The sequence below is a fragment of the Leptonotus elevatus genome, chromosome 17 (genome assembly GCF_054856555.1).
Source record: "Leptonotus elevatus isolate MCC_2025b chromosome 17, RoL_Lele_1.0, whole genome shotgun sequence".
In the NCBI taxonomy this organism is placed as follows: Eukaryota; Metazoa; Chordata; class Actinopteri; order Syngnathiformes; family Syngnathidae; genus Leptonotus; species Leptonotus elevatus.
In genome coordinates, this window is record NC_141255.1 from 6,787,897 (window position 1) to 6,812,901 (window position 25,005).

General features: G+C 42.6%; 4 protein-coding genes across 10 annotated transcripts in view; 2 read left to right on the plus strand and 2 right to left on the minus strand.

The window, feature by feature from the left end:
- Nucleotides 1–2,502, plus strand: part of LOC147159539 (HAUS augmin-like complex subunit 3) — a 26,679-nt gene extending 24,177 nt beyond the window's left edge. For all 5 annotated transcript variants that reach the window (XM_086058421.1, XM_086058423.1, XM_086058424.1 and 2 more), the window contains 5 exons: nucleotides 808–918; nucleotides 1,042–1,120; nucleotides 1,463–1,530; nucleotides 1,609–1,670; nucleotides 1,826–2,502. In XM_086058421.1, the coding sequence (XP_085914547.1) occupies nucleotides 808–918; nucleotides 1,042–1,120; nucleotides 1,463–1,530; nucleotides 1,609–1,670; nucleotides 1,826–1,900 (395 nt within the window). In that variant the 3' untranslated portion in view covers nucleotides 1,901–2,502. The remainder of the gene's footprint in view (nucleotides 1–807; nucleotides 919–1,041; nucleotides 1,121–1,462; nucleotides 1,531–1,608; nucleotides 1,671–1,825) is intronic.
- Nucleotides 2,503–3,483: 981 nt separating this feature from the next.
- aspnat (aspartate N-acetyltransferase) lies at nucleotides 3,484–13,316 on the minus strand. The gene is made up of 3 exons (XM_086058433.1): nucleotides 12,737–13,316; nucleotides 11,841–12,005; nucleotides 3,484–8,377 (listed from the first exon to the last, which is right to left on the minus strand). The coding sequence occupies exons 1-3, from the start codon at nucleotides 13,026–13,028 to the stop codon at nucleotides 8,010–8,012; spliced, it is 825 nt and encodes a 274-aa protein (XP_085914559.1). The 5' UTR covers nucleotides 13,029–13,316; the 3' UTR covers nucleotides 3,484–8,009.
- Nucleotides 13,317–15,081: 1,765 nt separating this feature from the next.
- On the minus strand, nucleotides 15,082–16,801 carry nicol1 (NELL2 interacting cell ontogeny regulator 1). 2 transcript variants are annotated; one of them, XM_086058436.1, is made up of 4 exons: nucleotides 16,649–16,801; nucleotides 16,438–16,568; nucleotides 16,014–16,102; nucleotides 15,082–15,649 (listed from the first exon to the last, which is right to left on the minus strand). In XM_086058436.1, the coding sequence occupies exons 2-4, from the start codon at nucleotides 16,556–16,558 to the stop codon at nucleotides 15,581–15,583; spliced, it is 279 nt and encodes a 92-aa protein (XP_085914562.1). In that variant the 5' UTR covers nucleotides 16,559–16,568; nucleotides 16,649–16,801; the 3' UTR covers nucleotides 15,082–15,580. The 2 variants fall into 2 exon arrangements, with proteins under 2 accessions (XP_085914562.1, XP_085914561.1); XM_086058435.1 differs by having other exon boundaries at nucleotides 16,438–16,584; nucleotides 16,649–16,770.
- Nucleotides 16,802–17,295: 494 nt separating this feature from the next.
- On the plus strand, nucleotides 17,296–24,990 carry nelfa (negative elongation factor complex member A). 2 transcript variants are annotated; one of them, XM_086058429.1, is made up of 13 exons: nucleotides 17,296–17,429; nucleotides 17,563–17,649; nucleotides 19,772–19,981; nucleotides 20,753–20,924; nucleotides 21,002–21,163; nucleotides 21,237–21,326; nucleotides 21,395–21,522; nucleotides 21,657–21,726; nucleotides 21,867–21,955; nucleotides 22,963–23,071; nucleotides 23,186–23,505; nucleotides 23,594–23,693; nucleotides 24,594–24,990. In XM_086058429.1, the coding sequence occupies exons 2-13, from the start codon at nucleotides 17,641–17,643 to the stop codon at nucleotides 24,776–24,778; spliced, it is 1,644 nt and encodes a 547-aa protein (XP_085914555.1). In that variant the 5' UTR covers nucleotides 17,296–17,429; nucleotides 17,563–17,640; the 3' UTR covers nucleotides 24,779–24,990. The 2 variants fall into 2 exon arrangements, with proteins under 2 accessions (XP_085914555.1, XP_085914556.1); XM_086058430.1 differs by lacking the exon at nucleotides 17,296–17,429 and having other exon boundaries at nucleotides 17,552–17,649.
- The last annotated feature ends 15 nt before the right edge of the window (nucleotides 24,991–25,005 follow it).

Below are 25,005 nucleotides of genomic sequence, written 5' to 3' on the forward strand. Positions count from 1 at the left end.
AGTGCGCCGCTGGGGCCCAGTACAAAGGTCATGACCTTTGCGAAAAGGCCCATGCAAGTTGTCACGGGTCAGTGGAGGGGTTTTGTGTTTGCTGGTATCTGTTGTGAGCTCACTTCCTGCATATTTGGCCGTGAGAGTGTGTGCGCGTGTGTGCGTGTACATAAATGGGAAGAGGGCCATTCAGGTTCCATGCCCTGGTTGACTTTCCTCACAGTAAGGGATACTGGAGGGATTTAGTTGTAAAGCCGTGCCCATTGTCCCACTATTGGAATGTACTGGTCTGCTGTGTGTGGGAGTGTGTGTGTCCAAATTGACGCGTAGCTGCATGTGATCATGGGTTACTGTGTTATCTGTATGCCACTTCACATTTTTTGGGGCTAAAGTACACCGATATTGTGCACAGAATTATAGACGGCAAGTGCATTCCCCCAACACTTCACTCTTGCGCAATTCATCCATCCATCCATTTTCTATACAGCCGGTACTCATTAGTGTCGCAGATGAGTTGGAACCTATCCCAGGTGACTTTGAGCAGTAGAGGCGGGTACAAACAGGACAGGTTTTTGGAATGTGGAAAGAGAAAATCCACTTAAGCACGGGGAGAACATGCAAACTCCACACAAGAAGACCACAGCCCCAAACCTCAGAACTGTGAGGGTGACGTTCTAACCACTAGCACACCGTGCTACCTTCTGCACAATTAACAAGGTCAAATGCAATGGTTGTTTTGAAAAAAAAAATGTTGCCTTTACAGAAAAAAACACATTAAAAACAGCTTACCTATAATTACATCTACATTTTGTTCAGGTTTCGTGCATTCCCTCCTGGGCCACCAGCGCCCTGTGCGACATATCACTTGTGAAGACAGAACCCCACGCATGCAAGCCGAGAAGCAGGCGATTGCCTTTGTGCTCAAAGGTCAGTAAAATGCTTCATTTTAATCGTTGTCACATTCTGCTTCCAATGGAGAAAACTAAATAATTTTTATATGAACGCTTTTAAAAGGATTACATTTGTTGTTGATGGTGTTCTTCTGTGCAGGTTCCATGGCCGACCTCTGTAAGATAGCAATGATCCAAACCTTCGAGATGCTCTCCACCGCTGATACACTTTCTGCCAGGTACTCTATAGAGTGAACCCCCATTTATTGCGGGGGCATACACATTTAAAGATGCTTTAAAAAATTAATTAAAAAACACCTCATTTTTAAGAGTGTGAGACCATGTTGGAAAAACAAACTTTTTTTTTATAGCATAACCCACCCCACAAACTTCATATACACTTTTTGTTCTCCATTTTGAAATGTCACTAAATAATCTGCAACCTAGCTGGGCTGCAACCAATCAACCGCAGTATAGCAGGGAACAACTAAGCCATCTAAATGTTCACAACATCCAAAATGTTCTTTTGGTAAAGCAAGAAAGCTTAATATTACGGTAAATAGTCTCTTTGTGCTGCATAGGCTGATCGCTCAGTTCAATGAAGAACTCCTGTTTGAAGTGGAGGACTCGCAGGTGGAAGAGTTTGCCGGTGACTAACTCTGATTTCGTAGGGATTGCATTTCCTTTTTATAAGACTTCAAACTGAAAAATGTGTCTATATGTGCAGCTCTGGTGAAGCGCACCATGGAGTCCTTGAGCCACATTGACCATTTGGGAGTCCATATTAATGTAAGTGCCGGGAAAAGAGGACCAGCTATTTGGATAGTGTTCAGGATATTTCCCGGATGCATTTATGCATTATAAATATATACGTTGTTGATACTGTACATAATATACAAATCACTGTATTTATACTGCACATTCAATGTTTGTGTGTTTCACAGGTCCCCCTGAAGGTGGCAGTCTCTTGTGGCAAGTCCTGGGGTTCCATGTCTGCGCTTCACATGCCTCCAGCTTAGCTCATCTCCCTATCTTACCTCACTCTCCCTATGTTTGAGCGTGTGTGTGTGTCTGTCTTCATCGCTCGTTTCTTCATGTTTCGGCTCATTTGTCCAGCATCCATGTCGCCATGGAAACCCGGCAGCTGCTCCCAGCGCTCGTTTTTACTCCATCCGTATCCGGGGGCAACAGCAGGAGCCGCAGACTGGATTGCACCAGTTCTTCCTCTCTTTTTTACGCACTGTTTCTCTGTCTCACGCTCACGTTACATACTTAGATGAGTGATATTGTTCATATACAGTATTTGGTTAAGCACGCAGGGTCAATACTATACTCACTGAATTTTTTAACAGGTGCCCTCGCTCTCTTAAACGTGCGTTCAATTTAAAAATGGTTATTTATAACTTACTATATTTGTTTCAGTGCTGGATAAGATAATTGTTCAAAAATAATTGTTCTGCACTTGTATGTTTTGTTCTATAAAGCATGCATGTTCTCGTGTAACTTAATATATTGGTTTCAGTATTTATATTGCATAGAAGATAATTCTCCAAGATAGTTGTTCTGCACTTTAGTCTGATAAAGCGTTCAGGTTCTTGCGTAATACATGCATACAATTCTACCTCGAGCCCCTCTCTTTATTTGTTCCCCCCTCCTCTAACAGTACTCACTTGGCTTGACCCCCCGCTTGATTGGAGCCCCTCACACAAACACATGCATTCCACAAATACTCGTACACATTTTGCAAACACACACACACACACACACACTGACTCAGTTTCCACCACCAGGCCACCATGAATACACTCGCACAGCCATCCAGGCACAGTAACCGAGTTTCTGTCTCGGTCAGCCACACTCATTTTTACACTCAAGCTTCATGATCGGTCCAAGTATTGCCATATAGAGTGGAGAGAAAAAGTCTACACACCCCTGTTCAAAGGCCAGCTTATTGTGGTATAGACAAAAAGACCAAGATATATCATTTGAATCATGTTAGCACCACCCATCAAACTCCTGGCATTTGAACAGGGGTGTGTAGACTTTTTTTTTTTTAATCCACTGCAGGCCCATGTGTCTACCCCAATGTGACTACAATTTGTAAAACTTCTTTTATCATCAACTCTTTTTTTCTGGAACAAAGTCTCTCACTGAGCAGAGCTCATAGCCTCTCACTGGACAGTGTTATGGAAATCTCGCCGTCTATCCTCTCATTGTTCTGTTGGTATAAGAGTGGATGCCCCCCTCCCTCACACCCCCACCAATCTCCTCCCCCGCAGAGCGAAGTGTGAGACCGGCATGTGCACATTCTTCAGAGATCTCTGCATTTAAGGAGAAGGGGTGTCCAAAGTCAGACAGGTATAGAACACACTCACAAATGCAGCCCTCAGAATGACTGACATTATGCTTCATAATTACATCACCTCATTTATCTTTTAGAGCGATCCTATTATGGCAGGAGTAAGATGGGTCCGTTGGCACCATCAACAGTTTGAGCAACCTCTGAGGCTGCCATGGCAACCGTATGATTTGTGAGTACTTGGATATAATTGTGCATTGTGTCAAAAAAAAAGCAGATTTTCAAATGACTGTTCTAAATGTGTTCAAGCTTAATGCATTTTTTTTTAATTGATACAATATATGTACAGCCACGTTCATCATAATGCAGGGAACCCCACATTTACACCTGTACAGCGTTCCAGTTGCAAATATATATATTTTTTTAAATGGGTTCATTGTCACAGATAGTGTTTCCAGTGTGGTGGTACAGCATGAGAGACAGACAGGGAACTGATGTAACAAAACAAAAAAAAGAATAATCAGTGTTCACTTGCAGCCACTTGATCTCAAATGTACTTTGTATTCTCTTCCCAACTCATCTTCCATAAACTATCCCAGTCAACGGGCCTCAGGTGCTACAGTATTTACTCATTGCCTCCGGTGACGACAGGCCCCTTTCCTCAAATTCCACACTGTGGCATAAGTGCTTCCCCCACCCCACTCAGCTTCTCTCCCTAACACCAATTACAAAGTTCCCTCAGTCCCATCCCCCAAAGCCTTCACATCCCACCATCCATCAGCTATTCCCTCCTTCCAGTCCTCTATTACGACCATCTGGTTGACCCGCCTGCCCTGCCTCGAAAAACCGCGGCTGCATATCAGTTCCCCGCAGCGCTGCGCGTGAGGCCGTTACCCGGCAACATACAGCGGTCATGACAGGGCATGTTGCTGGACAGTGCTTTTTGACTGCACTAAGCTCACTTTGGGCATCTCCAGAGTTCAAGCAGACAGGCAGGAAAGGGAAGGCTGGGTTTGAACTCGGGCTGAACAATGAGTTCAAATCCACATTGCAGTGTAATAGAAGGCAAATTGTAATATTGAGACTTGAGAGGGGGAACACAATTACGGTACATTAGTTTTAAACAATGTCCAGACCGAGTTTGAACAATCACTACTAAGAATCAGTGCCCTATATATTTTTAAAACAGTATTTGTATATCTTAATGTACAGTTTCTGTTACAAAGTGAATACAAATAACCACCAGATTCTATTTACAGGAAATGTATGATGCAATTTTACAGTTATAAGCTTAGAGGTTCAAAGCTTTGAATTTCCAAAGTTATTATGAGTTGCATTTTGGCTCATTTTATCGTCAACAGTGTGACCAAAGTGGTCCTAGTAAAACCATTTTCCACCTTCGGGATGCTGCCGCACAAACTTCTTTCCTGTCTGCTTGAACTCATATTTCCATTCCACTGCTTCTTATTGACATTTATACAAATATGCAGAGGTACATCTGTGCATATGCCGACATAAACGTATAAAAAAAAAAAAAAAAAGTACAATCGAACACCTTCAATCTTAAACGTGAGCGATATTGTGTAACATCATTGCAGCATTATTATGACAAAATCCATGTGGGAAAGTATGTTGTACTTTTGCCTACTTGTGTTTATTGCTCGATTCGATGGCACGTGGGCAGGATTTTTTTCCGAAATAATAGCGTTTTCGACAAAATATCGCCACATAAGGAATAAAAAGGCAGCAATCACTGTCACATTTGGCATTGGATTTCCACTTCTAAAAAATAGCCAATGGTCAGTATGAGTAATACATCATGCAATGGCGTCTTGAGTAAATGCTGATGACTGTCTGGAATACAAACATTGTCTGTATTCCTCACAGGGAAAAAAAAATAGCAATCAAAACCTGTACTGTAATACAAGACACGGTTGTGCTACAAGTGCTGAAGTGTTCTTGGCACCTGTGACCTCAATCCAGAGTGAGTCCTTTTTGTGTCGGCCACAGTGAAGCGAGCTTCTCACCGGAGGTGGAGAGAAAGAGGGAGTCCATGTCCTCCTCATTGCAGCATTCCCCCGAAACACTTCTTTTTTTTTTCTACTGCTCCCTCGCCCTCTTCAGAAGGTGGAACATTCCACGTCACGGTCTTCTTTTAAGATGCGATTGATTCAGACAGGTTGGCCGAATTTAAACACAAAATGGTGACCATAGAGCTATTTACAACCTTATGTTTATCACTTCTTGCCATCCCCACAAAAGTACAGTAAATCAAATGAAAGAAGAAGAAAAAACTTAATGTAAGTACTTTACATTCATGCCTATGGGTGCTCACCCCCTTGACATCATCAGAGTAAAAACACACACAGCATGTGTATGCGCATTTGTGCTGTCTTAGATTGCGAATGAAAAACAACTGATCTTTTTTCATTTTAACAGTTGGATTTGATTGTGGGCCACTACGGAGGAGTTTTAACTTTGGCAATTTGTGCCTTCGTGCCTGCTAGTAAGATCTGCGGGGCCTGAAGCACTCAAGTAAACGGGCCCCCTCGTGCGGCAGGGGTCTCGATGCAGCATACCTTCTGAACCAATAGGGAACAAACTGACAAACACCAGAAAACCCACCCAAGAAAGGTGAGATTGTACAGAAGTTGCATATAGAACCTACATTGTACTAAGAACTGGTTGAAGTAGTAAACAAAACAAAAAACAATAATTAGTGCACGTTACAATTCCAAATCACCTTTTAGCTACTTAGGCCTTTAAGTTACTGATTCCACTCCATGTCATCATCTTGCATGTAGCACAATCAGCTCGGGCCGAGATACCTCTCTCAAGGCCGCCTCTTATTCTAAACATTCATACTGCACATGATGGTGACAACGATACAATTTTGAAGCTATTCCGACCTCGTTCAAATAGGTCGCCATAATGATGGATGCTTTGTTTGCTCGAGCTTAGATAGAGTATACGTTAAAGTATTTAGCTGGAGCTTGGGTGAAACATGCCATGCAAACCACCACCGGCTTGTTTACACTTGTCATTGAAACCGCTTTCAATCTAAATTGTGTGCTTTGAGAAAATCCCCTTTACAATTGGAGAAAAAGACATTCCATGCAATTGTTTCACATTATCTTTTATCTAAAAAGAAAGTAGCGCAATACATTGTCATATATATGTCTCTATATAATTATATATAGCAGGCATATATAAATATATATGAATTATTTGTTGTCTATACTTTTTTTTTCAGGGCACACGGGATACACAGGCAATGCCGCATTGCATTGCTTTTGCATTCTGCGTTTTGGTTAGCTGGCAGGTGAGATGTCATCCGGGGCAGTGTTGCATTGGGTTTGTCTCCACACACGCAAATAGGGATCGAATGCGTGACAGTGTGTGTGTGGAGGGGTCAAAGGGGGGCGAGAGAGGGTTAAGGTTCAAGGGGGCCCCGACAAGCTTCAAAATGACGTCATCAAAGCATTGCGGCAAGGCTCTCGGTGGCTCATGCAGAAATGGTGGGAAATTGCTGAGGCCAAGAACAAGGAAGGTCAAAGGTTGTCGGGGGAGGGCGTCGGGTCTCGGCCCAGGGTTGCAGACAGACTCATTAAACGGGAGGAAGGGAGAGGTGGGAAGACAAGGAAGGTCATGTTATGAGGTTTATGTGTATTTTACCCCCCTTTAGTTGACTTTTACAAAAGATATGATGATACTTTTTGTGGAATGAACAACGTCGCTGGCTTTGTATGTACAAAGAAGGAAATCGGCTTTTCTTGTGCTGAAGATTCATAGGTATTGCTAGTTGGTGCTTCATTACCCAACAAGCATCTTGTTGTGTGATTTTTCATTTTAGGTTAGTGCGTCTGCCTCGCAGATCTCTGGCTCCAGGTACTCCGAGACCAGCTTGCTGGCCAACATGCAAACTTCACACAGGAAGGCCAGAGCTGTGATGCAGACAGGCTAACCAATACCCCACATTGCTGCTGGTAAAAAAAATAAATAAATCAAATATCTAATCCTGTACCTTGAGATTCTTGTCACCTGCACCACCTCTTGACAAATTTGGGTGTAAATTAGATTTGTTGCTTTTGCGTACTAAATGTATCGGGCATATTTTACATAGAAGGTGTGCGGTATTTTCGGTTCAAACAGCGTGAGACTCGACCCTTCCTGTTACCTCGACCTATCACAGAGAGAACGGCTCAAGGAACAGAAAACAAAAAATGCGGGACGGGTGGGAAGATGCAACGTGGGGCCACAGTGAATACAGTGGACCTGCAAATAGCAAAAATTTGTGAATAGTACTGGGAAAAAATCCTCGTTCCAATGTGCTGGGTATAAGTAACCCTGGGTTCCTTTTTTAGGCATTTCACCCAGTTTAGGTTAGTTTGAACCCAGGAGTTTTAAGAGTGCCTCTTTCTTGTTGGCTGTGCTACAACGTGGCATCTTGTGTATGTGTGTGGATAATGCACACTGCAAACACAATCAAAGATGCCACATAGGCCCCATCCCCACCCAGTCCCAGTGATGAATGGGGCTATTGATCATACTGGGGTCCTGACAGCAAAAGGGCCATGGAAGTGCTGCCACTAATTTCCATTTGGAACAAAACAGATATTTAAAAAAAAATTGAGAGCAAAAAATGTGGAAATGCCAAACAAAAATACTACAAAAAGCAACAATGGAAGTATGAAGCGATGATAAATGTTAGTGACTTGAAAGTAAGTGATTATGTCAAATCAAATAAATAAAAGCTGTCAGAGGAGAGGAGGGGGCAGTCGCTCTCTCTCTCTCTCTCTGTTCCTCCCTCCTCCATCTCTCGCTACCTCTCACTCCTCGCGGAGCTGCAGGCGGTACCGGCTGTACCGGATCTGGAAGAACAGCCGCTCAGGCGCCGAGCGGCTCATCCCGGGCAGCCTGTAGTCCTCGCTCTGGCCCGTTCGGCGGAAACCCAGCGACTCGTACAGCTTGTGGGCGGCCATCTTGACCGCCGTGGTGCCCAGGACCACCGCCGCATAGTTGTTGCGCACGGCGAACTCCAGAACTCGGCGACCCAGGGCCTTGGCGATGCCTTTGCCGCGGTAGCGAGAATCCACCGACATGCGGCGTAGCTCCACTGTGTTGTCGTCCTCGCGGCCTTGCGCCGCCACGATGCCCACCACGCGGCCGTCCAACATTGCTACCCAGAAACAGGAGCCTGGGAGGCAGATGTGGAAAAATGCTGTTAATATGTTTAGTCATAAAAAAAGGGGGGGAAGGTAATATGAAAAATAACACTCTATAATATTGTGTTCAATAATTAGAGGCTTAAAGGGTTGTAAGACCAAGACACTGATGCTATTTGTTAACCTTTCTATGGTGTTTTGCATTGTTTGTTAGCATTAAGCTAAGGTGACTTTTCTTTTTTCTTTCCTTTTCTTGCTTTTCGCATTGCATTATTGTCTTGTTCTTCTTTCCTTTTCCCCCTTTTTGTTTTCTCTCTCCTTGGCTTATCATTTATTCCCCCTTTTGATTAATTTCTTCTATTTGACCCCTTTTTAAAAAGTTCCTCTGGCTAATTTTATCTTTTTGCTTTTTCTTGCATTTTTACTTTTTCTTCCTTTCTTCTTCCTTTTTTTCATATTCTTTCTTTTCCCATTTTCTCCTTTCTCAGCATCTCAAATCTTTTCTTTTCCCTTTTTTATTTATTTATTCCTATATTCTTTCTTTTTCTTTCTTTGTCCCTTTTTGTCTCCTACTCCACTTGAACCTTTTTTCACACTTTTTTCTCTTTTTTCCTCTTCTTGCAATTTTTGCCCATCTATTAACCCCTCCCCCTTTTCTCCAGTTACTTTTTTCACAAGGAATCATGCTGCAGTATTTGTGTGCGTTTTACTGGCGCCAAAGAGGGGGTTGCTCCAAAAATGCCCTCCTGACCATCTGTCTGACCGCAACCAATGCCAGAAATGGGAAAAGGCAGGAAAAAGCATGCGTCCTCTTGTCTCTGTGGGCGGGTAACACACAGACACACGCTCGCACTCTGCCACTTCAGTTGAAGGGTGTCATCATCTCAAAGCTCCCTGACATCACAGCTTTTAAAAAAGCCTGTTCTTGAACGCACCAATAATCTGTTGTCCCTCAAAGCTTCTTCATGCCATTTTCTCCCATCTAGGTCTACTGTTACAAGACAAATGGAAGGTTCTGGAGTCTTGAAAGGATCCATTATGGCTGCGAGGGCGTACATCCTGAGCAAGGGAGGGGAGGATGGAGATGAGAGGAGAGGAGAGGGGGAGGGGACGTTGTGAATACTGATGATCTCCGAGCGAGAAATAAATCAGACGGAGGAGGACGGTGAGGGACGAAAAAAAAGACAACATCTCCGTCTGTCCCTTACATGTCACCGCGCCCCCGTTCGATCGTTTCCTGGCTTCTATTTTACACATGCGCTACATTTTGTGTAAAAGCAGCGTTGGTTAAAACCAAGTGGAGGAATAAAGCAACAAGGCGGACGTGTCGCAATATATTGCCAACCAGACCTGTTTTAGGACGAGCATCTCTGACGTTGCCATGGCGATTTCACATCCACATGGCTTCTTCCACTTGTCCTTTTTTCTCTACTAAAATCTTTTTGTTCTGATTTCTTCTTTTTTGGGTGCCTTTGTTAAATAAAATTCTCCTTTTTTTCCTTTTTCTTTTTTTCTTTATTGCATTTGTGTTTAACTTATTTAATTGCACCTTTGTTTCATCATTTTCCTTTTTTCTTAATTTTTCTCCTCTCCGTTTTTGTCACTTTTATCCCTCTTTCAAATCTTTTCCCTTGTTACTCTTTTTCTTTCATCTTATTTGAACCTTTTTCTTCTTATTTTTTTCCCGTTTTTTCTTTTTCAATTCACTCAAATATTTTTCTTTTGTTTTTTCCCATTTTGCATTTTTCAATTTCCTCTTCTTTTTCCCCTTTTCTCCTTTTTCTTTCTCCAAACTTTTTTCCATATTTTTTGTTCTTGTTTCTTTTCTTCTGCTTTTCCTTTCTTGTCCTTTTTCTCATTTACTCTACTTGAACCTTTTTTTCTTTTTCTCCTTTATTTATCTTTTCCTGATTTTTTTCCCCGTTCATTTTTCCATTGTTCTCCTGCTCTTTTCTCTTTCCCCTTTTCTTCTCTTGTTTTGCTCATTTTTTCTTTTTTACCCTCCTCTTTCACTTGAACTTTCTCATTTTGCATGCTTTTTTTTCCTCCAGATTTCGACACCCTCAAAACTTTCAAGCGAATCCGATACAACGGTTAACATAATCGGATTTATCTATTCCTCCTGCAGATTTCCATTTATCCAACACTTGCTGGACTTTCTCCCTCCCTCTCTCGCTCAAAGCTCTCACACTTGGGGCCTTAAAATGAACCCTTCATTAAACAGAGTGAGCGTGTATCACACACAGCCATTAAGGCTTTAGCTCGTTCTATTATATCCACCTCCTTCGCAATGGGCCACTCCCGAGTGATGAGAACGCTTCGGGCTATTTGCGGCCAACGTTTGTTATTAACTCGCCCCTTGATTAACTAACATTGATTGCCTGATCAACCTATTACGGCTTTATTGCTCCCACAGCATAGGGAAAGAGATGAAGATATTTGGGCCCTCTTAGTGGATCTAATTTACAAAAGCACAGTCAGGCTTGCCAACGCAATGTATTTTCCTCTCACGATTGTTTTCCAAGAAAGTGACTCACGACTTTTAAATTCCGATAAGATCGGGCAACATGAGCAAAATCTTTTTCACATTAGGACAAAAAAGGAGCCCGGTAACCAATCGCACTGAATTTATCAACATATTGGAAACTTTTGCCCCGAGGTATGTGCTTTGAAATGTTTCTTGAGGTTGCTACATGACAGAGAAAAAAAAACTTGTTTGGAAGTCAGAGAAATGCTATAATTGTCATTTGCTGATTCAAATTCAAAGTGTCATGGTTTTGTTTCTCTCTCTCTCTCTCTACAGTTCCGGAGCGTGGCAGGAGGCGGCGCAAACATCGCAGGCACAGCCTTGCTTACACACCTTTTTTCTTTTTATGAGTCTCTCCCTGGTTTAAGTAAGGTGATTTTCAGTTGCTACTTTGTGTTCTAATATTTTTCCCTGAGCAAGGTGACTTTCTGTTGATCGATTGAGAGCAAATCAACTGTTTGCTCCTGTCTCTGCATCCTGGGTCCTGGCCTTGTTTTTGCCTCGCGGCACAAAGCAAATACGAGATTTTATTTTAAGGTCATAACCTTCAGCCTTGCTTTTGAATTGTGAACCACTTCGGCATCTACATGTATATCTTTTTTTTGTGTCACCCCAATCATTTCCTGAACTAAAATCCTCACAAGTGCAAATAACTGCAAAACTGAGGTTCAAGTACTCCCTCCCCACCAGTTCACTTTACATTGTGCAAGAGCACTGATGCCTGAATACCGAGCTAGGCGAATCAATGGTGATGCTGAACAGCCCCCCCCCCCCATCCCCCCAACCTCCCTTCAGGTCTTCAAGAGTGAAGGAAAGTGGGGGGAAGGAAATGGAAACATGTCGGTAGGAGGGGCAACATATTGGACACACACACACACATACACCCCCCCCCCACACACACACACACAAAGTGTCAGTGCCCCCCACCCCCCTTTCATTCTAAAAAATGTTGACCCCTCAAGTCTTACCTGCGGGCTTCATGTAATAAGCCTCTATGTCGGCCATGTCCGTGTGCAAGGCATGATCCAGGTAACTGTGGATGACTTTCCCGCTGTAGTAGTAGCGAACGCCCATGAGTGCCAGCGGTGCGCAGCAGGTCAGCGCCAGCGATTTGGTCACAAAAAAGCACATGACTGCAGAGAAATGGGAAGAAAACAAACCAAACCTGTCAGAAGAGAGAATCAAAAGGGTGAGACACAAAAAGATAACAAATCCATCTATCTTGTTTATACGTCTTTTAAGAGTAAAATTCCACCTCAGATGATGAACAGCTTAATGCATGCCAGTGTTGAAAATAAACTATTTTATCCCCACTCTTAACCCATGGATCAGTTTTGCTATAGGCCATCCATCCTTTTTATAGCACTTGTCCTTTTCAGGGTAAACTTTCACCTTGAATGATAAGCAGTCTATTATTTCATGTTAAAAACAATCTTTTTATACCACTCAACCCATGCGTCAATTTTGTTTAGGATGTCCATTTTCTGTGTAAGATGGCTTGTAAAATTGAGGAAGCCATGTTGGAGTAAGTACGCAGGTTTGATGCTAGGGGGCCCAAAGGAGCATGAGCAGTTTTGAAGCTGTGAATTCCAAACCTTATGAAAGAAAGGGGTAGTGGTGGCCTGACTTTTGTGGGGAGGTCCAAATTCGCTCATTCATTCCATGCGAGGCCCGTGTCGTCGCCTCAACTGCAGGCTTGCCCGCCAGTAACCGCGCATGCGCAGTGCGGCCACCCATGCCTTTTGTTGCCGGTGTTGCAACAAATTTACACTCAGTGCGTCAAACACCTGTGGAACGATTCGTGTTCAAATGGCGCGCGCATGCGTAAGAAAGAAAGAAAAGGCGAACAGGACTGAGGGCTTACCTGTGAGAAACGCGTACAAAAACTGGGTTTGGGGTTGCTGGCCGAGCCCCCGAAGCGCCGTGTTGGGTATCCTCTCCATGATGCCCTCGTAGAAGATGCGCCGCACCTCCTCCTGGTCGCCGCGCTCGAACTCGCGGATGAACACCGCCTCCCGCCTCACGTCCTTGGCCTCGCCGGACGCGGACGAGGCGGCGCTCCACATCATAGGCTCCTTTTTGCTCCCGGGTATAGCATCGTGTTCGTCCGCAACTATTTTAGTCTCGCAAACCATTTTGGGAGACGAACAATGCATGCAAGTGGCCGCCGAGTAGACCCCCCTCCCTTTCAAAATAAATCTGGGAAGGGGGGATGGAAAGAAGAGACGATGGATGGGGAGAAGACGAAGGAGGAGGAAGGGGGGTTCTGCTGCAACCCTGAGCGATTCTGGCGACCAAGGCTCGCCGGTTTGCCTCCAGCTGTATTTATAGGCGGGGCAGGGCGTGTGGATGGATGTCCGCTCGTTGCTGCGATTGGTGGAAGCCGTGAGATGCTGATGGAGGAGGAGAGACACGCGGGGCCCCCCCTCTCGCTTTTGTATCGCACCCGTACCACAGCCTGTGTGCGCGTATTTGGGTCGATATGAAGGGAGGGGTAGAAGTGCTGCAAAATCTACATCCGTGATGATGCGTCAAACGACGGAACTTTGGATTTCTCGCAGCTTTGTAACCGTTGGAACCCCAACCAACTTTAAAGCAACTAATATATATATATATATATATATATATTTTTTTTTTTTTATAAATATATAACATTTTTTTAAGGAGTTTTGTTGCCGTCAGGTGGTTCCCGGTTGCGCATCCTCTGCCAGATGACTGGTGCACTGCAGTGATTCCACGCCCCCGCGCCACTGTCCCCTAAAAGCGACAAGTACGTAACAGTGACGACCCCTCCCCATTCTCACACACACACACACACAACCACACCATAACCTTTCATCATTTTATACCACAGTAAGTTTTACAATACATTGCAATGCAATACACATTTACAACTGGAGTTGCAGCCCTAAATGCTTGTCACCAGTGCTGCCTCCTAGTGGACAAAGGTCTTATTGGACTCGTCACAAGTTGCGTGGCACTTTGACAAACAAATTAACAACCATCCACACTCAATTTCACACAGACAGTTTAGAGCCATCAACAAGTCTAACCTAGTCGCGATTCGAACCCCAAACTTTGGAATCGTAAGTAAATGTGAACCACAAGCCCAAATGCAGCTATTCCACACATGTTCTAATAATCTAGTTGCATGTGACCTTTGACTCTTCTTGCAGCAACCCTGTGTGACTCTGCTAACGCGCCCTTCTGACACAATATGTTCCGATCCTTCTGTATAAGGTAATGTTAAAACAGTCGGCATGCTTATTTGTAAATATTAATACATGAAATAGCGTCATGTCATGTAAACTTAGATTACGAGATATTAACAAACAAAATGGAGCTCTTCAATTCTTCAACATAGTTCATTGACACCTTGATGGCGCCAAAGTATTAATCAGTTCAGGCTTATTTAACTTTTAAATACAATTTACTAATATTTTATGTGCAATACAATTTGATTGAATAGTAAAAATACAGTTTTGCCCCTTATATTTATATACAAAAATGTACATAATAGAGTGGCTATATTAAATAGCTAAAACGCCCAAATGTGTGGCTGGACTAGCACTTTTAACCCTCCTGTATATGCTGTGGGTCAAATTGACCCATGTGAAACTTTTTGATGGGAAAGGGCTCAAGAGTTTCACATATTTGCAAAGAAATAGTAATTTGGTTAATTCAGACAAACTATGCAATTATTGGGATCTGTTTGTGTTGAATGACTGCACAGGGTGCATCACATTCCCAGGCATATGTGACGCTATTGCTTTCAGGCCACTGCAGGTGGCGCTTGAGTTTCCACTTTATGGCTCTATTTATCCAGTATTTCCCTTCTGAAGGGTTTGCAACGAGCAAAGAGGGAGAATGGCGCATCGCTGCGACACAGCCGCCTCCCTGAATTGTCCACTGGCGCCTTTTAGCGGCGGACTTGAGGCATTGCAATTTGGGTAACCGAGCGAGTGTATACATATATATATATATATATATATATATATATATATATATATATATATATATATATATATATATATATATATATATATATATATATATATATATATATATATATATATATATATATATAAATCATTTTGAGGCGATAGACGCAACATAGTCTTACACCGAGTCCCACTCACCTATGCTAGCGCAACAATTACAGTAAACTTCTAGGCCATAAATTTAACTACCAGTAAATGCAATGAAAAATAGTAAGTACACACATTTTATTTGAGCATCCCACACACAGAAACCATCACAAGAACAAAATATTCACATTATTTGATTTGAACACTGACCTACATATAATAACGGTAACAGTAACGCATACTTGTCACATTTGCCTCCATTACAAACCCATTAAGTGAATATTACAGTACAGTGTGGATAAATAGTTACATATCAATATTTATGTCACCTTAAAATCTATACATACACTCTACGTTTACAAAAAGGTGCTGTGAAATCATGCTACAGTGCTGTGCTAAGGAAAGCCCAACAAATATCAGTTAAGTCTCTCTCAAAGTTTTCTTGCTCAAAACAAACAAAAAACATGTCATTCAATTCCGTGCCTTGTGTTTTAAATACCCATTTCCAAGTAAAATGCTCTACGGACATGAGAAGAGCTTAAAATAAAGCGTCCGCTGCGTTGGGAGTCAAAAATGGCAGTACATGAGTATTTTGGAAGAGCTGTCAGCATTCTGAGGATTCAGCGCAGCGAGCTGGGCATGCAGTCGCAAAGAGCCCGCCTCTCCGCCCTCAGCACCAGCGTCTCTGTCTGTGCCGCAAAACAACACAAATGTGAATGTTAGGTGCAGGTATAATTTTTGTCCAACATCTCCAAGTTCTACATGATAGTATCTATGACTATGAATGTGTGTGGCTTTAAAGTTGAATCAACTTTTACCATTATCTTTACATAAGTACCAAAGCTTCTATTTAGTGCAGTTTCAGAATATGTTTGCCATCTCTGCCAACCTGTAGTTCACCTTCAAAACTATTAAATGATACCTTTAAGAGCTGGTATTTAAAATAAAAATAAAAAATACAATTTAAATGCCTACTGTACACTTGTGGTACACACAGAATATTGTATTCGGAAGCAATATTTTTAGGAAATGAATGAAAATGGTCATCCAAACCCTGGCATCTAGGTTGAAAGCAGTCTTTTTTAGGTCCTGTAGGGCCCTCTGCATGAACTCAAATGCATGGCAGTCGACGCATGGGCGACCTGGAAAAAGAGACAGCATTGCTTTATTATAACTATATTTAGCTCATCCTGAATATTCATAAGCGGACTTGCTGAACTACTGTGCTGGTATAGGTTAGTGACAGACTACGACCGCGATAAAAAACAACAACAACAACAACAACAAACAAAAAGCACAAGAAGACACATAAAATATTTAGCTGTTATTAAGACGTAGGCTACAATAGTGATATAAACTACGACGTTTTCCGACATACGCTACGTTAAAAAAAAAAAAAAAAAAAAGGTCAACTCCCTCCCCTGTAGTTTTATTATATCGGAACTGGCTGGCCATTGTGACCCAAAAGAGCACCTACTTTCCGCGGGGATGACGGTCCCGGTCTCTCGGTCCACATCCGCAGCACCGCCACGGCACAGGACGAGCTGGGCCGCCAACAGGAGCAGCATCGCTGCCTGCATCGTACCTCCGGATGCCATGATCCAATACCTAAGCGTGTGGATTTCTGAAATGATTTGCACGGATGCAACAATGCGTTGTATTGACAAGGCGGGGGTCCGTTTACCTACCCCGAATATGTCGACGGAATGTTATCCGGAACACCAAGTCAGCGAGAAATGCCCGTGGAGATGTTTTTAAATGTAGAGGTTGCGCATGCGCACGGCTCGCCGTGTCCCTTGATGGTAAAACAGTACCCTGCCTGACCTCAAAATTAAAATTGAGATTATGGAACTGTGAGTACACACCGTCATCCAGAAACCGATTTATAATCATTATAATATTAATAGTAATAATAATAAGTGGATTATTTCTGTAAAAATAAATAAATAATAAAAACAACAAATAAAAAGGCTGGTGAAGGTCCAAATACTGATTTAATAATTCAATGGAAAGTACAAATTGAAAATAAGTAAGTTTAGTACAGATTTGTATTCTATTTAAACCAAACACAATGATTTGTTGTTGTTCTTAAACTATATAGCATATACACAGTAGTTATGTCAATACTGATGTCCATCCATCCATCCATTTTCTTAACCGCTTATTCCTCACAGGGGTCACGGGGGTGCTGGGAACTATCCCAGCCGGTTTCGGTACACCCCGAACTGGTTGCCAGCCAATCGCAGGGCACACAAACGACAAACAACCATCCACGCTCTCAACCACACCTAGGGACAATTTAGAGTGTTCAATTAACCTGCCATGCATGTCTTAGGAATGTGGGAGGAGACCGGAGTACCCGCATAAAACCCGCACAGGCACGGGGAGAACATGCAAACTCCACCCAGGAAGGCCGACGCTCGGACTCAATCTCACGTCCTCAGCACTGGGAGGTGGACGTGCTAAACAGTAACCCACCAAGTTGTTTAAAATGATCCTTTTGATAAATAAATGATGTAACAAGGATTTGTTAGCTATGACATGTCAGTTGAGTAAAGGATTAAAGAGCTAATCATCCACATAAATACTGTTGCTAACTTAGCACAAACAGAAATCAATTGGAAAAGACAGAGGAGGAGGTCTGCCGAAATGATGCGTGCTAAGGTGAAGAGGCTCGGTGATGCCACTGGTATGTGATGACTATTATTATTAAATCTTAGGTACTTCTGTACACTTATAGAGTATGATGTTAGACATGGTAATTGCTGTACGCTGAGTATTGGGTAATGTAAATTACATATATATAGATGAAGATTATAATATGCTTTCTCGCATTGTGTATGTTATTAGTTTTTATTAGTTTAAGTTATTTCATAAATGCTTAGTTTTAGTTAGTTTCAGTATTAGTTTTAGTTTAAAAAAATGTGTATTACTTGTGTGTAATATTTAAAAAAACACCATGGGAGCAATGTGATCTGAAGGTGCTTTTCTATTCGCTGCTGCTAGATGATGTCACTTTTGTGTGACACACTTTCAAATGTCCTTATTGCGGTTAATATCAAAATAAATCTACTTAAAATCACATTTAAAATCATCCCCAAAGGCTCATGCATTAAATGTATTACCAAAGACTAAAACGAAGGACATTTTTGCTATAATTATAGTTAGTTTTGTAAACATAAAATGTAATTTCAGTTAGTTAGTCTTTTTTTTTTTTAAAGCATTTTCGTTTTTACTTTATTTTGTTAACGAAATAGTTTCTTGAATTTTAGTTTTAGTTAACTAAAATAACCTTGGTTAGAAGTAAGCAAGCTGACTTTCGTTTCATGAAATGATGTGGTTTTGTTGAATGTTTTGGTGTTAAAATACAGTCCCAAAAGTATTGGAACGGCAAGTTCAGTTCCTTTGCTTTTGTTGTATACCAAAGACATTTGGGTTAAAGATCAAAAGATGAATAAGAGACAAAAGATCAGAATGTGACTGATTGGTATATCAAGAAATATACAGGCCAGACAAAAAGATGCAAAAAACATCAGCAGAAAAAATCTGAAGGCCAGATTGGATTGTACAAAGACGTACGTACACAGATGAGCCACAAAACTTATGGAACCAAGTTTTAAGGACTAACGAGACCATTATTAACCTCTACCAAATTGATGGAAAAGCGAAAGTATGGAGAAAGAAAGGATTATGCTAATGATCCAAAACACACAAGCTTATCTGTGAAGCATAGTGGAGGTAATGTCATGGTTTGGTCTTGCATGGGTACTTGTGGAACGGCTCATTCGTCTTTATTGATGACTTATGAAGGCAGCAGCAGAATGAATTCTGAAGTCTACAAAACCATTTTGTATGGCAATTGACAGAAAAATGCATCCAAATTAATTGGGATATTGCGTCATCGTGCAACAAGATATCAACCCAAAACATACTGCCAACCAAGGACCTAATCAGGGGCAAAACGATAAGGTCTTGACAAAGTCATTGAGTGGACCTTAATTCAATGGAACATGCATTTTACCTCTTGGAAGAGACGACTAAAGGGAGAACTCCCCCAGAAACAAGCAAGAACTGAAAGAGGCTGCAGTACAGGCCTAGAAAAGCAAGAATCTGGTGAAGTCAATGGGACACAAACTTGATGCTGTTCTTGCAAGTGAGGGTTAAGCCACCAAATATTAAATGATAATCACTTGTCTGTTCCAATGCTTTTGCTCACTTGAAAAGTATGTTTAGGCTCAAACAAAAGGGCTCTTTTCTGAGTTATCTAGTTATCTTATGTAAATACCATGAAATAAAAGATGACATTTCATCTTTTGTCTCATTTTCTTTTTTTAAATCTGAAATACAAATGTCTTCAGAATACAAAAACAAAGGAATTGACTATATATATATTTTTTTCTTTAAAACTTGATTTATTTGTTTGTTTTTTAAACAAAATCCGTTTGACGCTGTTCTAATGTTAAAAATGATTTAACGGTTATTATTCCTGTTAACTGGCATGTTAAATAAAGTTTGAAAATTGGAAGGGGAAAAAAAATCTTCGTAGTTGCGCATGCGCACGACTGGCCATGTAAAAAAGTATAACTCCACCTTAGATTGTTTATATTTATTTCTGCATATTTGGGGGGTATGAAATGAACTCAATAAAGTGAAGTTTCCTGACACCTTGTGGCATAACACTAATAATACGAAATAGTGCAAAAATACTTTGTGTTGTTCAATGGCCTCCACAAGACGTGGGCGGGGTCCTGACTGCCGTTTTCTTAGTAGTCCATTAAAATGCCCGAACTCAAAACACTTCTTTTTCCAAGATGGCGTCGATGAAGGACAGCGACACTGGCCTGTGGCTTCACAACAAACTGGGCTGCACGGACGAGCTGTGGACGCCGCCGAGCATCGCCTCGCTCCTCACCGTGTCCGTCATCGACAACATACGACTGTGCTTCTCGAGCTTGTCGCCGCCCGTCAAGCTTAAGTTGCTCCTCGGGATGCTGCATCTCCCCCGGCGGACTGTGGACGAGGTAGGCGCCCTCCAACATCTTGTGCCTTTTGCATTCACTTATCCTCGGCCAGGCTGTCTTAAAATAAGAAAACAACTGCTTTACTTTTTCCTCACTTCTTCCGAACGCGTCGTTATAGTATATTGCGGCACTACAAAAACACTAGTCAGCTACTTTAGCATAGCAATTAGCACGATAGCTTCCGACACAAACGATGACGAGATGTTAACGAGGGAATTAAGCAGCAAACACGACGTTGTTTCCCCTCATCACTGAGCTACTCCTTCCCGCAAACTTCACGTCGACACGGCCTAACCCACCAGTTGTTGGCACTAATCACCGAACGTCTGAGGTTCTCGTGAAGACATTGTGACTGACTGGGGGAAAAGACAGAAGCGAGGGGGCGGTACCGTCCTTACAACCTTGTTTCTCAACCTTTATTGAGCCTAGGCACCTATTTTTATATTAGTAAAATCTCACGTCTATATTGGAAAACATCTGTACTTTCTACTCCTTTTTCAAAATAGGCTTGTCACTTTTTCACGTTTTAACAGTAGGAAATGATGGTTGATTGATAGTTTGTGATGATAAACAAATTGGCTTTTCATGGAATATTTTTTGGTGTGCAATCGGTATTAGAAAATCTGCTCCCAAAAATGCCTTCAAATTAGAGTAACACAGTTGCAATTCGAGGAACCCCTTAAACGAGGTCTCAATTGTTGCGCACTGACCTGTTACCTTGTTAATTGATTAACCTTATGCTGATTGCTAAAAGTTTTTTCTCTTTACCAGATGAAGGAGGCCCTTTCGGAAATAATCCAGCTGGCCACGGTGGACTCTGAGCCGTGGGTGCTTATGGTTGCAGACATCCTTAAATCCTTCCCAGAGACGGGCTCCCTCAATCTGGACTTGGAGGAGCAGAATCCAAACGTGCAGGACATCCTCGGCGAGCTCAGGGAGAAAGGTAAGCAGTTTGAATTGGACTTTTTTGGTGTGAAAGCTCATTTTTATGTTTGAATCTCATTTGGCATGCCCGCATAGTTGCGGAGTGCGAGGCGTCCGCCATGCTTCCTTTGGAGTGCCAGTACCTGAACAAGAGCGCGCTGACCACACTGGTGGGACCCCTCACGCCCCCTGTTAAACATTTCCAGCTGAAGAGGAAGCCCAAGAGTGCCACCCTCAGAGCTGAGCTGTTGCAGAAATGTAACGCCCTTTTCCTTTTATTCTCCAAACCGCTGTAGTGCACTTCGCTAAACGTACTGCTTTTGTATTCTAGCCACAGAGACTGCGCAGCAGCTGAAGAAGACTGCCGGAGTGCCTTTTCACGCCAAAGGGAGAGGTTTAGTCAAAAAGATTGATACGACCAGTGAGTACCAACCATGCTGAATGCCACATTCCCATGTACGTGTATTTCATCATTTGTTTTCATTTTAGCCCCTCTCAAGGGCATTCCCAAGGCCCCGTTTCGCAGCCCCACAGCCCCAAGCATGTTCAGCCCCCCCAGCAACCGAACGCCCATTGCCCCAGCGCGCACGCCCCTGCGCAAGGAGCGCGGGGTCAAGGTACGCGCCCAGTTTTGGCACAAACGCACTCGGTTCGATCAATTCACGTTTATATGTCAGTACGAGTTCCGTAGTTCAAAGCTTGTTTTTTTGGCAAGTTGGGCATTGCGTTCATTGTGTTCCTCCTCCTGCAGCTGTTGGATATCAAGGAGCTGAACATGGTCGGAGCCGGAAGAGAGGCAAAACGGCGTAGAAAAACTTTGGGTGACTCTTTTTATTTTTTATTTTTTTATTATTATTATTTTTTTTTTTTATCAGCACCCCCACAGTCCAACCGTGTGGACTGGACTGTAAAGTATCATGAGACTTGAATTTATAGGGTGGTCACGTATTTCTTCTTGTAGACACGGAAGCGGAGGAAAAAGCAGCCAAAGAAGAAGCAGTGGTGGAGAACACCACACCGGATTATGCCGCAGGCCTAGTTTCTGCACAGGTGCGTGAATATACAAGTGTTGTTTGTCGTTTCAGAATAGTCTTTCACAAATCGTTATATAAATACATTTAGTATAGATTGTAAAATTGCAGAGGAATGGGGATTTACGGGAAACAATTTAAACATCAGTTGTTTTGGCCACGCACTCAATGTGTTTTAAATCTATTTTTGTAGCATGTACTTGAAGGCAACTAATGTCAATTTTAGGGATGGGACAATTATCGGCGCCGATATTGGGCATTTTGATGAATATCAGTATCGGCCTTTTAAAAAAAATCAGACGGCTGATACAAGGTCAATCTAAAAACATTTGAATCTCAGGGAACTATTTATTTAAATTTTCAGTTAACTTTATAAGAGATGCTGCTGACCCTGGGAACCTTCTGAACCTTTTGTTTTTGTTTGAAACAAAGAAATACGAAAGTTTAAGATTTCAGGAATTAAATTAAAAAATTTTTTTTTAAATAAGACTGTAGAGAGCTATGGTATTTACTTGTTTGACTTTCCATTTAACTTTTAAAGACGTACTAAACATTTTATTAGAAATGTAAAAGGATGTCTATTGTCTATTGGAAAAAAAAAAAATAATAATTCTACATTTTGAAAAGTCTGAAGAATTGTTCAATAAACATGCTTTAAGACATTACAACAGAGTCAAGCTTGGCATTTTTACTGTAACATTTTTTGACGTTATTACCCCCCCCCCCCCTCGCACTTTTTACTGAAAATGAATATCTGCTCTAAATTTCAGTTATTGGCCTCGGTGCCTACTAATAATCAGCATCGGTATTGCCCTAAAAAAAATAGCGTCCGATCTCTAGTCAATTTGTATTTTGATTCACGCAGCACAGTTCTAATTTTCACATATGGTAAGCCATTTTAAAGAGTAACTGAACAGCTCGAGTACTCTGAAGTCAAAAGAAATTCAAGATTGAAAATTCGAAATGGAATCGTCATCCCATAAATTGGAATCAGATTGCCATGGTCAAGATTGTTTTCTGTTGCAGAAACTTGGCGCGCTGAACGAGAACCCGCTGCCGTCAACCAGCTACCTACCGGCCACGCCCAGCATGGTTCCTTCCTCATCTTACATTCCCAGCTCCGAGGCGCAGCCAGGTCAGGGATCCTCCTCTCACGAGAAAAAAAATCGATAAAGTTAATCGCCGCTAGAGTAAAGTGAAAGAAAACGAAGTCACACTTAATCATCGTGTCGTCTTGTCTCTCTTAAAGCAAACGCAGGCGGGTCCGGCTGGGACACGCTGCAATCTGCTCGCCAACCGGAGGAGTCGGCGACGGCGGGCGCAGGCGCCCCCGCCGCCACGCTCCCGGGTCAGTACAAGCAGAGGACGCCCATGTACAACGCGAGCACGGCGGCCAACCCGGCGACCCCCTCGTCCCCCAGCACGCCGGCCTCCACTCCCGCCAGCAACGGGCCGCCGGCGGCCGCCACCGCGGGCCAGCCCGAGACGCCCGCTCAGCCCCCCAGCACGCCTCAGACCCCTACACCCACACCGCCACAACCTCAGCCCAAAAAGAATCTCTCACTCACGGTACAGTGCTACTTGGCGTTCATAATGCCTGCCTGGTATATTGAAGCAAATCCCGCCTTGAATCGTCTTTATTTTGCACACCTCTCAGAGGGACCAAATGTATGCAGCTCAGGAGATGTTCAAGACGGCCAACAAGGTCACCAGACCAGAGAAGGCCCTCATCTTGGGCTTCATGGCAGGATCCAGGGGTACGTTACGGAATGTAAATTTGGTTCGGCTGCGTGCGTCAATGACAGTCAGTGAGCTATTTCCACCGCCGGAAGTGGTGCGGCTTGTCTTTCAGAATAAGAGCATAATACAGGAAGTGCTGTGTTAACTGCTAATTTTGTCAGGCATTTTAAAACGTTAGTCTGTTTTAGTCCAGTTTCAATCACGCTTGTTCATAGTTAGTCAACCTCATCCAGTTTTTATTTAGTTAACATTTAGTCGACTATAAATCTAGCATTTTAGTCTTTTCGTCTAGTTTTCGTAAACAAAACGTTTTAGTCGGGACAATCATTTTACCCCTATTTTTTTGGCAGCAGATAATTTTGAACATTTTGGATCTAAAATTATTTCACATAAAATTTCCTCTCGTCTTTTTAATGAAAAACAACACACGATTACAATGGCTATGTATGGCTCCATGCTAAGAGCTAGTAAATTAGCCAGCATTAGTTAGCGGTCAGATTAACATTATTGCTGGCACGTTAGTCGTTGAATTAATGTTACGTTACTAGAAAGAAATTAAAAAATATATATATTTTTTATAATTCTCACTGTGAATCCACTTCCTGTCTGTCCCATGTGTCGCTCGCTGGCAGATTTACTTGACAGTGTCACAGTGACAGATTAGCAGACAGGATTTAACAAAATCATATAAATTCTCATCTTTGTCTATAAACTAAAATTTCCATCGATTTTAGTACATTTTGTTCTCGTCTCGACCCAGTTATCGATTAATAATGAGGGTTTTAAGTCTATTCTACGTCCGCTGAGAAATGTGTTGACAAAAATATTTTCATTAATGAAATTAACAGCAGTTGACAGCGAGTTTTTCGAACCCCTGACACTGACTGCTTTAGTCATCAACTCTATTTGTCTTGCAGAGAACCCGTGCCCGGAGCAGGGGGACATCATCCAGATCAAGCTGAGCGAGCACACGGAGGTGTTGCCCAAAGCGGACGGCACGGGCAGCACGACCATGCTGGTGGACACGGTCTTCGAAATGAACTACTCCACGGGACAGTGGACCCGGCTGAAAAAGTACAAGCCCATCACCAACACCTCCTGAGAGGCGCAACAGGTGGACTCCACTCGACCACATTCGCTCACATTCAAAAGTTCGGGCCGAAACTCGAACCCGGGGGAGGGGCGTGCCGGCAACAGGAGAGAAGGTCCTTCCTCCTGCACACGCACGCAGGTTCTATCTTCATTCATTTCCACATCTCATTTAGTTCTGGCGTCTGTGTGAATGTTTCACAATAAACCGAGCGGTTAACGACAGCGCCATTTTTGTCC